The sequence below is a fragment of the Ambystoma mexicanum genome, chromosome 1p (assembly GCF_040938575.1).
Source record: "Ambystoma mexicanum isolate Mex_15411 chromosome 1p, UKY_AmexF1_1, whole genome shotgun sequence".
Classification (NCBI taxonomy): domain Eukaryota; kingdom Metazoa; phylum Chordata; class Amphibia; order Caudata; family Ambystomatidae; genus Ambystoma; species Ambystoma mexicanum.
The window spans coordinates 671,615,752-671,628,111 of record NC_090921.1 but is presented as its reverse complement, the minus strand read 5'-3'; the positions used below and the strand labels follow the sequence as shown (position 1 = coordinate 671,628,111).

Below are 12,360 nucleotides of genomic sequence, written 5' to 3'. Positions count from 1 at the left end.
GATGGTGAAAAGGTAGGGGATGAAGGGAGAGGACCTAGGAAATGTCTACAGGCATGCTGCTGCACTGCGGGGCACACTGTTTACTTGCCCACTTCTGCGGTCCTGACATGTTTCAGGGAGTTTAAAGGCAGAAATGGTTTGGGTGCTCATTGTTCCTGGTTCAGGCACACTGTTCTCCCTCGATGTCACACATACAAGTGGGGTGACACTTGTGGAAGAAGCCGTTAGCACCCTGGCAGAGACCACGTCCCCTGCCTTCCTGGAGTGAGGCTAGGAATGACTGAGCTGCACGAGTTGCTCAGATGGAGATGGGTGATGAGAGAGTGTGATACTTTTTAGAGCAAATATATGTGCAATAATCTGTGAAAATGATAATTCTTCCAGATTCTGCCAGTTTCCTGCTTCTGAGTGAAGTCCTCCAAAAACAGGCTCTTGCAGCGTGGTGGTGTGCAGGATTTTACACTCTACTCTGTCAATGCTTACTGAGTGTCCCTTTAACTATAATAACTGATAAGGTGCATACCTTTTATTCCCAGGTATGTGGTGAAGGACAGGTAACATAACTTATTGTGGAAGTGAGTGACAAGTGGGAGTCCAGTGGGAGACATTACTGAGTTTGGGTTCAATTCTAATTGGATAGTCTGTGTGAGGTGATTGGTTTAAAGCTAATCAGTACTGTACACAAATTGCAGTCCCAAGAGCATCACATTGATGCCAAATTGGGCCCTGACTTTTAGGGCACTTCTATAGAGGTCAGTATTTTTAGCCAGCCGCAATTTGCATGCTGGGACTTATAGATTCACAGTCGCCATCATATGTGTGCTTTACAAGTCCCATCGAGCAAAGTGCTATTTCAGGGCAGAAGCCAGGAGCAGTTTGCTCGCTTCAGTGCCATGTCTATTGCTGATAGCCTAAATCAGCCAGGCCCACCGAAACACGTGCACACACATATAACACAGACATTCTCACCGACACCTGCCCCTATCACTTTCTCATAGTCTACTCTCAAATATACACACACAATTTTAATACCTTACCTGACGTTCAGCCCCAGTCCTCCTTCTGCTCTTCCTCTAGGGTCCATGTCAGCAAGAACCAGGCAACTCGAAATGACATTTCAGAGCCCCAGACATGCAGTTTGCTCATGCCAGGGGCTCTAACTTCAACACCCCGACGCTTCACTGAGAGTGCAATGTGAGGCGGCTGTGCAGGAGCATCCCCTCTCCCTGCAATGTCCCAGCCAGCATACCAAACACGCCATACCTGGCTGCGAGAGATATACGCCCCAACCACGCACGGCAGGCATTCATGTATTCTCGGGATTCCTCACGGAAGAGAGAGCGCTCTTCCGCACTGCTTTCATTCTACTTTTGACAGCTCCTCCATAATGGGAGGATGGATGGTAGGTCGCCGCCCATTATGGACAAGCCGCCCCTGGGCCACACTCCTGTAAAAGGACTGGTGGTTGGTGGCAGGGAGTATGCGCAAGGGAGGTACAACATATGCCCTGCGTTTCTTTATTTCTTGAATTGTTGCTGCTTTGCATCAGGCCGCTGGGTTGTGTCTCTATTGTAGGGAAAAACCTAAACGCATGAAGGAAAGGGGACTGGGCGCTATGAGTACAGTAGTTACTACTGTGATTAACTTTTACGTCAGTGATAGGCAGTTTAATTAATTTCCACGTGCTGCACATCCTATATTCATCAATTTCTTTCATGATCACCTCTCTTTGCAATAGTTTCCTGCTTATGTGCATCAGTCATGTCTCACAACTGAGGTACGTACGTCATTGTCCCTGTAAGATCTAAATATTAAAGCACCGTCGCTACCTGTGCGGCTCACTCGATCAGTTCATCTCAGTTTCCTATTTTCACTTATAGTCAGGAAACAATTGAAGCATTTACTTGATTCGTTTGCCAGCTGAGCACATACATCATCTCCATACTTGCACTTTTGAACTTCACACATTCCTGCATTTCTTTCGGTTGCTAAGCAACCGTGGGATTCATTGACCAAGGCTCTATTAATTTTATCCTGTGAGTTTTTTAAAGTAAATTCTAGTTCATGACTAATAATAATAATAATTTAGCACTTATATAGTGCTACGAACCCTCAGGCAACTGAGTGCAGCTTATTATTACCCACGGTGATTGGTGCTCATTTATCGACCTCGGACAGATGAAAGGCTGAGTTTGGCCCTGCCAGAATTCGAACCTGCGTCAGCAGGCTCTACTCGCTGTGCTATTGGACCGGCTGAAGGTAAAGTGCAGGTATTTAAAGTACTTAGTATTGCCCGATCTCTGCACCATCTGTTACATTTTGTAACATTTGAAAATAACATTTCGAATTTATTTTAAAAGCATATAGTTGATTTAAATTGGTGGGCCTAAACAAAAAATGTAACATTTGTATTTTGGAGTTTAAGAACATGTTTATTTTATATTTTAGGGCTGTGCATAAAAATTTTAAGAGAAGATAAAAGCTCTCCTGGCTCCACACAGCTTGTGAAATGGTATGTAGTACACTTTAAATCTGAAAACAAAACTGTTCATTTTTCTCTTTATACAAACTTTGTTTTAATGATTGACAAAACTTCAGTTTTATCTGTGAATGTTCATATTTAACTGGAGATAAGTCTTCTATATTTGTATAGTGGTTGAAAGCATTTCTTTTTTTAATAAGAATTGAAGGTTATTACCTGAAAAAAAAACAATTCTGCAAATACTATAAATGCCATCATTAAGGTTACTACAATCAGTCTGTGTTAAATAGTCCCTAACGGAACATAAAACTCACACTACAGCACTACTTCACAGGGCTCACTTTAACTGTAGGACCGATGTAAGTTACCTAATATTACAAATTAATGTTATTTTTTATTTTATTTTGTTTTTAGTGCTTACGCACCTTTACAAAAAAGAAAGAGCAACTTTGTTTTTCTTACAAATTGGTTACATAATGTTAAAATCAGAGTATAATCATAAGAGGAAAGAGAAAAAAAAGAAAAAACATCATAATTAAAATACCCTTAAAATGGCAAGACGAGAATACAACAACTTAATCGCTTACCTATCTATGAAATGTGTAAACATACAACACAAATAAAAAGTCAGCATGACATTTTTAATAACAACACACAAGTATGATTTTTGTTTTTCCGCCAGGATTCTTGTGGAATCATATATCTCTTTTTTGACTAATCACAAGTATGTTTAACTTCTGTAACCTTTCTTTGGACTTTATACTTCAAGTGCAAATTCAATAATTTTAAGAAAACGTACAGTTGCTAGAATAATGGAGTTACAACTTCCCCACATACATGTAGCCCACACAAGATTCCTTCCTGTAATCGTATTGGCATGGTGAAAGTCTTTTATGATGTTTAATCGATCGGATTCAAAATACGTACAAAACAGAAAAAGATGTTTTAAATTTTCTTCTGCCTGTTCATTATTACAGAATCAACAAGAAAGGGTATCAAATAAATTTGATTGAGGTGACCAATTCTTAGTTCTACATTTAGTATGAAATAGATCAAGACAAAATCGCATATAGAGTTTGCGAGCAGCTGCACAAGGGCAAAGAGATAGATATTGCAAGCAAGGATATTGCTTATGCCTGAAACTGCCATATTCGGACAATGAAGAATAACTCGAAATTAAGTCTGACGTTGCGGCCCAATCATTTAGGAAAATTCTTTTTCTAGCAAGACGCCATTTCCATTGTAATTCTTCAGGCAAGATGTTAATCTGGGGCAACAACTTGAAAATACATTTCTGAAAGAATTCAATGGACCTTGGTTGAGATATAGTTAGCATCACAGAAAGGTCCTCATAGATGGAATTCAAAGGTGGAAAACGCATTTTTATATAAGTGTTTAGGAGTCTCCAATGGTAACGTGATGCTAAAGAATTTAGTCCCAATTCATGTCTTAGTATGGCGTTAGGTAAATAGTTTGGCAGTCTCAACGTTGACTTCCAAATCCTCACTTAAAATTGGTTTAAGAAAACATCGAGATCTAAGAGACAAAGGTTGAGCCCGTATAGTATAATAGCTTCCACCTTTTTCAAATAATATTCATAGAAGGGAATCGGTGAGAAATTACAACATTTCTGAAGAATTCATTTCATTTGTCCAATCAAAGGGGTTACTTTTTCAGCCAGCGCTTTCTGCCAGAATAGTGATGACAAATTATGTGCAAGATTATAACCTAAGTAGGTTAAATGGTTGACAAGATGGATTTCAATTGAGTCAATCGTCCATCGAAATTTCTGCAGTTCTTTTTATTCGATGATAGTATTATGATATTCGATTTTGTTGAATTTACAGTCAAATTATTTATTTTACAATATTGTGAAAAGCATTCCAGTTTATTCTGAAGTCCTGCGTGCGTTCCATCTAAGAGAAGCACATCATCGGCGTATGCCAGCCATGATAGATGTAAATCGCCTATTCGTACTGCAAAAGATTTATTAGGATCCCAGATACGCTCGATGTCTGACAGATAAAGATTAAAAAGTACCGCTGCTAGGTTACATCCTTGTTTAACTCCAATAAAGGTCGGGATTGCTTCAGTCAGATAAACTTCTTTGGAGATTCTCACTTTACAAGTTGTATTGTGATGAAGTAGAGAAATTAGTGCAATCAGGTAGGGGGAAACTTATGTTCCAACATCTTTTGCCAAAGTCTGCCTCTGATTACACAATCAAAGGCAGAAGAAAGATCTAATGAGGCAATAAAGATGGGCCCATAATTAGAACACTGAACTGCAGCAGTTAAATGAGCCAGAATTGTTGCATTGAGTTGTGTACCCATAGATTTATGAAATCCTATTTGGGCTTTATTGAGAATAGAATTTTTAGTTATAAAAGTTTCCATCTCACCAAGTATCACCAACCCAAACACTTTAGCTGCAGTGTCAATGAGCGCGATAGGGCGGAAGTTCAGTGGATCATTCAAAGGGCCCTTTTTGTGAAGCGGTATAATAATAGAAGTGACCCATGAGTCAGGTATTGACTTGGTTTTAAAGATAATTTGATAAATCCTTAAGAAGATGATTGCCCAAAATTGCGGATCATCTTTTATCACACAAGGTGGAAGACCATCAGGCCCTGCGCATTTGGAAAGCTTGAGTTTGTTAATAGCAAAAATAATATCAGCAATAGACCAAGGGCATTCGGAAGGGATCGTACGCAATGAGTTTGTGATGTCAAAATGAGAGAACCAAGATGGAAGAGAGTATTTGGATTCATACAATTTGTACCAAGTAGTACCATCAATAGACGAATCTAATGAATCAGAAACTCTCCCATTTACAAAGCGTAAAATTCGCCAGATGTCTCTAATATTGTAGTTACAGATATGACTAACCATCTTTTGGTTTTGTCGAGCATTATTTGAAAGCAAATTCTTTTAGTTTCGTTTTTATACTTCTGCAAAAGAGATTTTTTTGCAGCACAATATTCCACACTTCCAAAAACGAAACCCCCTTTCTTTAGATGACTTACTTCAAATTTTTTTGTGTCTTTAAACTAGCAAGCGAGAGAAGCGTGCTGCACTTGTAGGCAAACTAGTTTTGGAAAGTGGAATCAGTGATTTTAGATGGACTTGAATCATGTTAAAGTTCCATGTAAGAATTTTTTCCGCTGAGTAACGATGTCGGTCATATTCTGGCCAAAGATCCCGATTCAACAGGAATGTTAAACGTCTAAAGGTTGAAGCATTCCAATGAATTGATAGTGACGTTCTATCAGTTTCAACTAGAGCTAAAGTTGGTGAGTTCTGGAAATGTTCTACTGTAATAGATGTAGTAGTGAATATCATAGCTTGATCACCAAATGTAACAGGAAGGGAAACAATAGGGAAAAGTAAGCTCGACAGATTTTTCGAGGTCATAATGAAGTCAATAGTTGATTTGGAGACTCCTCTATTCCACGTAAAATACTTTTCCAGTGAGATTGGGAAGATAGCAAAGAAATCCCAATCAGAGAAAAATCGGGACCATATGCTACCATTGACAGAGGAGTGTTAGAGTGACTAGACATGGTAGATGACACTTCTGAGTTAGTAGTAGCATACAAAAAAAAATTAAAGTCCCCTCCCAATAGAATTTCTGCTTGAGGATTATTTAAGGTTAATTCAATGAGGGTGTTGTTTAGAATATTAATGGCAGACTCTATGGACAGAGCAGCAGGATTCCAGTAGAGTGAAATAAGAATAACATTTTTTAAATTGCAAATGGAAATATTAAGGTCGATCAGGAAGTATTAAAAAGTATGGTTTACAGTAAACCGAAGATTGTTATTAAGCAAAATGGCTGTCCCTCCTGAAAATTAATGTTATGAAGTAGTGGTATAGCAAGTTGAGGATTGAGTTTTAGTGTGATTGACTACTTATTGTATACTTTATGTTTATGGTAACCTTTATATTGGCGATTCCAAGGTGTTTATACTTTACTTTTATAGATAGCAACCTTAATGCCTTGCAAAATAAATTTTCCCATTTAATTCCCTTTTTTTGTGTTTGTGTATGCTTCATCTGTATTCGTGGGCATGTCCAAATACATCTAGTCAGATGCCGTACATGTGTGTGCATTTGTGAAAGCGTCATCTGTATCCGTCGACATGTACAAATATATCTGGTTTGTTGTCGCACATGTATGTGTGTTTGCGCATTTGTTGTCCTTATCAGCTGGTTAATGGTCGTAGGTGTGTGTGTGTGTGTATTTTGCGCATGTGTTGGACATATGTGATTACATCCAGGTAAAATAGTTAGGGGCTAATATTCATCAGAGCTGTAACGTAAATGCATGGCATAAAAACCTTGCGTAAGGATTTTGCGTCATGCATCACAACTCATTTTCGTCCATTTGCATGTCGGAGAGAAGAGCAACTTGTGTTTCTGCTGCCTCTCTGCCATACAAATGCCCCAACATTTGCGCCTGTATGCCCCAGCATAAAGCAATCAGACTAGATATGGTTCCTTTGTAAAAACTGCTTGCTATGCACGCCTGGCACATGCAGTGTTTACTTCATTTGCATGGTGTGTCTGCACATTTGCTCTTCACTGTGCAAATGACCAAAATTTGGCGAAGGGGAGTTGGCAACATGTATGTCCACATGTAACAACTCCCCGTCGCCAAATTACGGGGAACTCGAAAATGAGCCTGTACATGTTTTTTGCAATTTCAGCACCCATTGAGAAGTGTCTCTGCCACCACCTAAGTAGTTTGAAACAACCAATGTCAAATGTTAGTTAACAATTCTAACAACCTATGAATCGAGGAAAGGTTTCTTCGTGGAGTCATTGTCAAGTCCCCTTCCTCCCCACACAGCAAACCCCACAACTTCTCCTTCAGGCAACAGAATCGCCCCACACCTTCCCACAATGTCACCGAAAATAAACCTGATTCGTCCCCTTCACGCACCCGTTTTCCCAATACTTTTCTGTGTCTTTGCGGGCAACCCCATTTCTTGTAGACCAGCCTTTCCATTTTCATGCACCCATCCATAGTGGATTCCCACTTGGACGGGGGGAGGGCATCCTCCGAGCCCCACACTCTAGCAATGCCTCTCTTAGCTACGGCATTACTTCGGACCACTTCCTATCATATGTCAAAGGGGATCTCCCCTCCCCCCAACACTCCCAACACACAGACCTGGTGATCAACAAGGACCTGTTCCCTCAACACCACATTCACTTTTGTGATCAAAAAATTAATTAACAAAGATTGTCATATGTCCAAATTGATTTCCTTTGGTCATACACATAAAAGTTCTTTTGGTTTAAAATTCACCAATCCGAATTCATATTATGTCTTTAATTGCCAACGCGTTTCGGACTTTACATCAGTCCATCTTCAGGGCGGATGATACTATTGGTTCCAAAACATGAGTTCATGCACACCTTTGATTCTTATGGTAAAGTGTAGAGAAGGGCCAGATTTTAGTGTTTGTCAATAGCTAATTTCACAGTTCACAATTGAACAATTAAATATAGCCCACCTGTTGTGGTTATGCAGGTGGGATCCCAAATTTCAAACTTGATCGTTCTCTGTGCTGTTTGCATGTCACTGCATTCGTACACACGAGTGTGTCGTAGTTACACCCTCAGAATGGTCCACTCAGAGACAGCTGTTTCTAAAAGTAAAAGTGAAGATCACTGAAAGTTGATTAACTAGTTGAAAAAGTATTGAGCCCTCAGATCACCCCTGTTATTTTAGTAAAAATATGTTATTACTGTATTGAACTATGCCATAAATCCTCCATATAGGTGATTTATTTAGTGCTAACCACAAACTGTGTTCAATGTAAATTTAATTGTATTACATAACTATATCTGTGTCATGTAAATAACCAAACTATTCAAGTAATCAGTCATTTGGGACTCGAGACCCGTAAACCTGCTAGTTATATTGCCTCTTCAAACTAACCTAAATACCTATGCAGCTACAAAATATCCCTAGAAGTTCAACGCACTGTTTCAAAAGAACGTAGAGCCTGTGTGCTGGATCATTCCTTACCTCGTAATCGAGAGTCAAATTAGACCGTAGAAGCTCCTGCCGTCTGGTGTGAAGATGTGTATCTCTTCGCACGGGCGAGAGACTTGTTTTGAACAGAAGTTACGTGTTACTGAGCATGCGTGAGAAGAGCAGCGCTGATCTGTAGAACCGGGCACTACTCCCTCACGCACGCGCATTGAAGGCAGTGCGCATGCGTGATAGGAGCGGTGCGGATCCACTGAGCCGAACACTACTCCCCCACGCATGCGCTTACAAGATGGTCTCGGCGTGTAAAACACGATACCGTTTTTTGGTCATTTCAATTTATGCGCATGCACACGTAGACTAGAATGAGATGTCACTCTCACGTACATGCGTGTTGATAATATTCATTTATTAGATCAGCTCTTCATTATCAGAGAACATTCGAGTGATAATATATTGTATGTAAGAAACCAATTAGCCATATAAGCGTGGTATTTTCGTCAATGGTTGACCGGATACATCGATCCGGGCTATTCGCTATGTGTCAAGCGAAAAAACTGTTCTTGCCTTGACTCATAGCCACTTATTAACAAGAAACTTAGGTGGTAAGTGGATCACCAATCAGCATTTTCAAGTAAATATATATATAAGGAATGTGTCGAAATGGGGAGTGTTTCACTGTTAAGCCTAATGTTTGGCATATTATATTTTATTATGTTTTATATGGATCGTCACCTTGAGGATAGGGCGGTTTATGCTAACTAGCTACTAGATGTTGTCAGATGCCAAAAATGGCAAAAAAGGGCAAAGGACTTAAAATGCATATATTGTTGTCCCGCTGTGGGGGGGTGATGCAGACAAAGTCTGCTCGGGTCCCCATGTCAGAACAACAATCTACATGTACTGGAACCAAGAGTCAAACTCCACCCAACTTTTGTGGTTAGAGGAGCTAAACACATCCATTCCTACCGCCGTGTAAATTCCAAGAGGCTATTGATCGTAGTTGACATTCACATTCACAGTTAGTGAAAATTCTGCAATCAGCCCTTTAATGTGGGCGCGTGCTTCAATTATGCATAACTCATACCCCTTGTTCAATACAAGTCTCAATAGGCGCTCTTATCCCATTTTGTCCTGCAGTCATGTATGTTCCTGAGAGCTCCTGGTCATAGATGACATTCACATTCTAGGTCATAGATAGCTCTATGATCCGCCTTTCGCATTACGTTCAATATCTCCAAAAAGCATGTTTTCTATACATTCACCCACCCTCATTCAGCTATTTTCAATTCAAATCCCATTACGTCCTACATGGCACATCAAATCATGAAACAGGTTTAGGATAAGCTCATCCCCACCATATTGGACTGTCCAAAAAGCTAAGTATTTCAAACATAGCACATCAAATCAAAGTCTACATTCATCCCCGTAGGGGAGAGACAGTCCAATAAGTCAATCCACACAATTTCCCTCTGTTGTAATGTTCGCAAAAAGTCACTGCCTCTGGTACTAAATTTGACTTGTTCTAATATTACATATTTAATTTGTGCTATTGAGTGTCTGGCTTCAGCATTATGCATAGCAACTGGTGATTTCTGGCTTTTCATTCTGATGTTAGATTTGTGTTCTGACCAACGTATTTTTGTCTTTCTGGTGGTTATGCCTACATAGAACATGCCACAGGGACATTTCAAACCATAAATCACATTTGTTGAATCACATGTGCATGAGTGTTTTAAGGGAATAGCTCTCCCCGTATATGGATGTCTGATGGTGTTGCCTTTTATTATATTACTGCAATGCTGACAATTTAGGCATGGAACAGTTCCTTTATGAATCGATGTCGTATTTCTTGTGGTAGTTATATCTGCTCTAACCAAACTTTTTCGTAAAGATTTATTGTTTCTGTAAGCAAATGTCGGAGTTTCTGGAAAGAGTTGTTCAAGCTTTGGGTCCATTCGTAACATTGGCCAATGTTTTTGAATGATTCTTTTAATTCTTTTACTCTGGGTTGAAAATGTTGTTAAATATACCAGTTTTTCTTGGTTCCGGGGAGTTTTTGGTGTCAAGAGGGTTTCTCTCTGAACTAGATTAACTTTTTCTTTTATTTCAGAGATCAAAGTTCTATTTTATCCCCTTTCGATAAACTTAGTTTCTAAGGAGGTTGATTGTCTTAAGTATTCAGCGGCTTCTGAAATATTCCTTTTGTACCATAAAAACAGACTTAATGGTACACTGTCCAGTGTTCTTTGCGGGTGAAAACTTGTTGCCAGAAGCAAAATATTTCGATCTGTTTTCTTTGTAAAGATATGCATTTCTAAATTGCCATTTTTCACATACACTTCAACATCCAAAAAGTGAATGATTGATTCACTTGTGGTTGTCGTGAACTTAGTTTGTGGATTCATATTGTCCATCATATTGAAGAATTCCTGAAGTTCATCTTTAGGACCCGTCCAGATCCCAAAGATGTCATCAATATACCTTGTGTAGAGTGACAAGTGACGTGACCAAATGGGAGATGTTAATACGTTCTCATGTTCTAGAAAGAACAGAAATATGTTTGCGTAGCAGGGGGCCATTGCTGCCCCCATGCTAGTGCCTGAAATTTGCAAAAAGTAACGTTCACCAAACTTAAAGAAATTGTTCATCAGCACTAACTTGAGCAAAGTCAGAACAAACACCCTATGTGCTTTACAGTCTCCTGTTCTCAACAACATCCATTCTACCGCCTCTAGACCTATTTCGTGGGTGATGTTTGTATAGAGAGACGTGACATCCATAGTAAAGAGGATGTCACGATTTTCCACGAATTGAACACCTTGGCCCTCATTACGACCCTGGCGGAAATCGAAAAACGATGGCGGAAATGCAATACCGCCATCGAATAGCGCTCGGTGCGATTATGACCCGTCACCGTAAAGTACGATGCCATTAGCGACACCGCAGTGAACGCCAAAGCTAACTGCACCAAGTACGCGCACGCGCGCCATGCGAAACCGTAATCACCACCATGGCGCAACGGTACGCGAATTCTGACCCTAGCGGACATGTACCTAACGCCATCAAGCATGGCGGAAAGTACCATTCCGCCATGGTGAGAAGTACGGCATCGCGAACCAACCGTAAAAGGCCCTACTGAGTGCCTGTACACCACTCCCTGGCCACATTGCACAACTCCTCGTAGGTTGAATGAAGTCACACAATGCAACCAGTGAAATGTACAAGTCACCCATGCATGCCAACGAACAAATGAATGTAGGGGCTCCAAGTGCCTTGTGAGTGGCCATCCATATTTGCCATGGCACCATTGCCGTACTGATGCAGCACAGGCATGTGAAGGTTCAAGTACAGCAACATGACCTGAAAACTGAGACAAACAAAAACAGGCCCCCCATCGCTTGACACCAGTGTAAGGCAACATTCAAAGCAGTATCCTGAGTGAGACTGCACCAGCCCTGTACTCCTGCCAGTAAACAAACCAACCATCAGCATAAGCATGTACCACACAAGTTGGCAGAGTGACTGAGCAGCCAGGCACATCTCAAGAGGGGCCAATGGGAGCTGCAGGGCACAGATGGCACGAATACAGAAGCTATTCCAATGGACATGACCTCAGTCTCCCTCCAAGAAACGCACGCAAACACAGGCACCTGTGACCAGCCATATTCTGATAATCACATCATTCCACCAATCCACCTGGCTGACCGGCATCTGTTACACAAAAGCTAATCCCCCGCCCATGAGCATGACATCATTAAAACAGTCATAATGGCAGCCCCTATCCCTGACCTTACTGGGCTTCGTAGGCAAACGCGCCCAGTACAGTACCACGCAACTATACTCAGAAGCCGGAACCCAAAGCAGATCTTCTC

The 12,360-nt window shown here is 40.6% G+C and overlaps 1 protein-coding gene across 1 annotated transcript in view; it reads left to right on the top strand.

Annotated features, from left to right (window-relative positions):
- Positions 1-12,360, top strand: part of HORMAD1 (HORMA domain containing 1) — a 2,731,278-nt gene that overhangs the window by 518,748 nt on the left and 2,200,170 nt on the right. Inside the window, exon 3 of the mRNA XM_069642620.1 lies at positions 2,449-2,512. Coding sequence (XP_069498721.1) covers positions 2,449-2,512 — 64 coding nt within the window. The remainder of the gene's footprint in view (positions 1-2,448; positions 2,513-12,360) is intronic.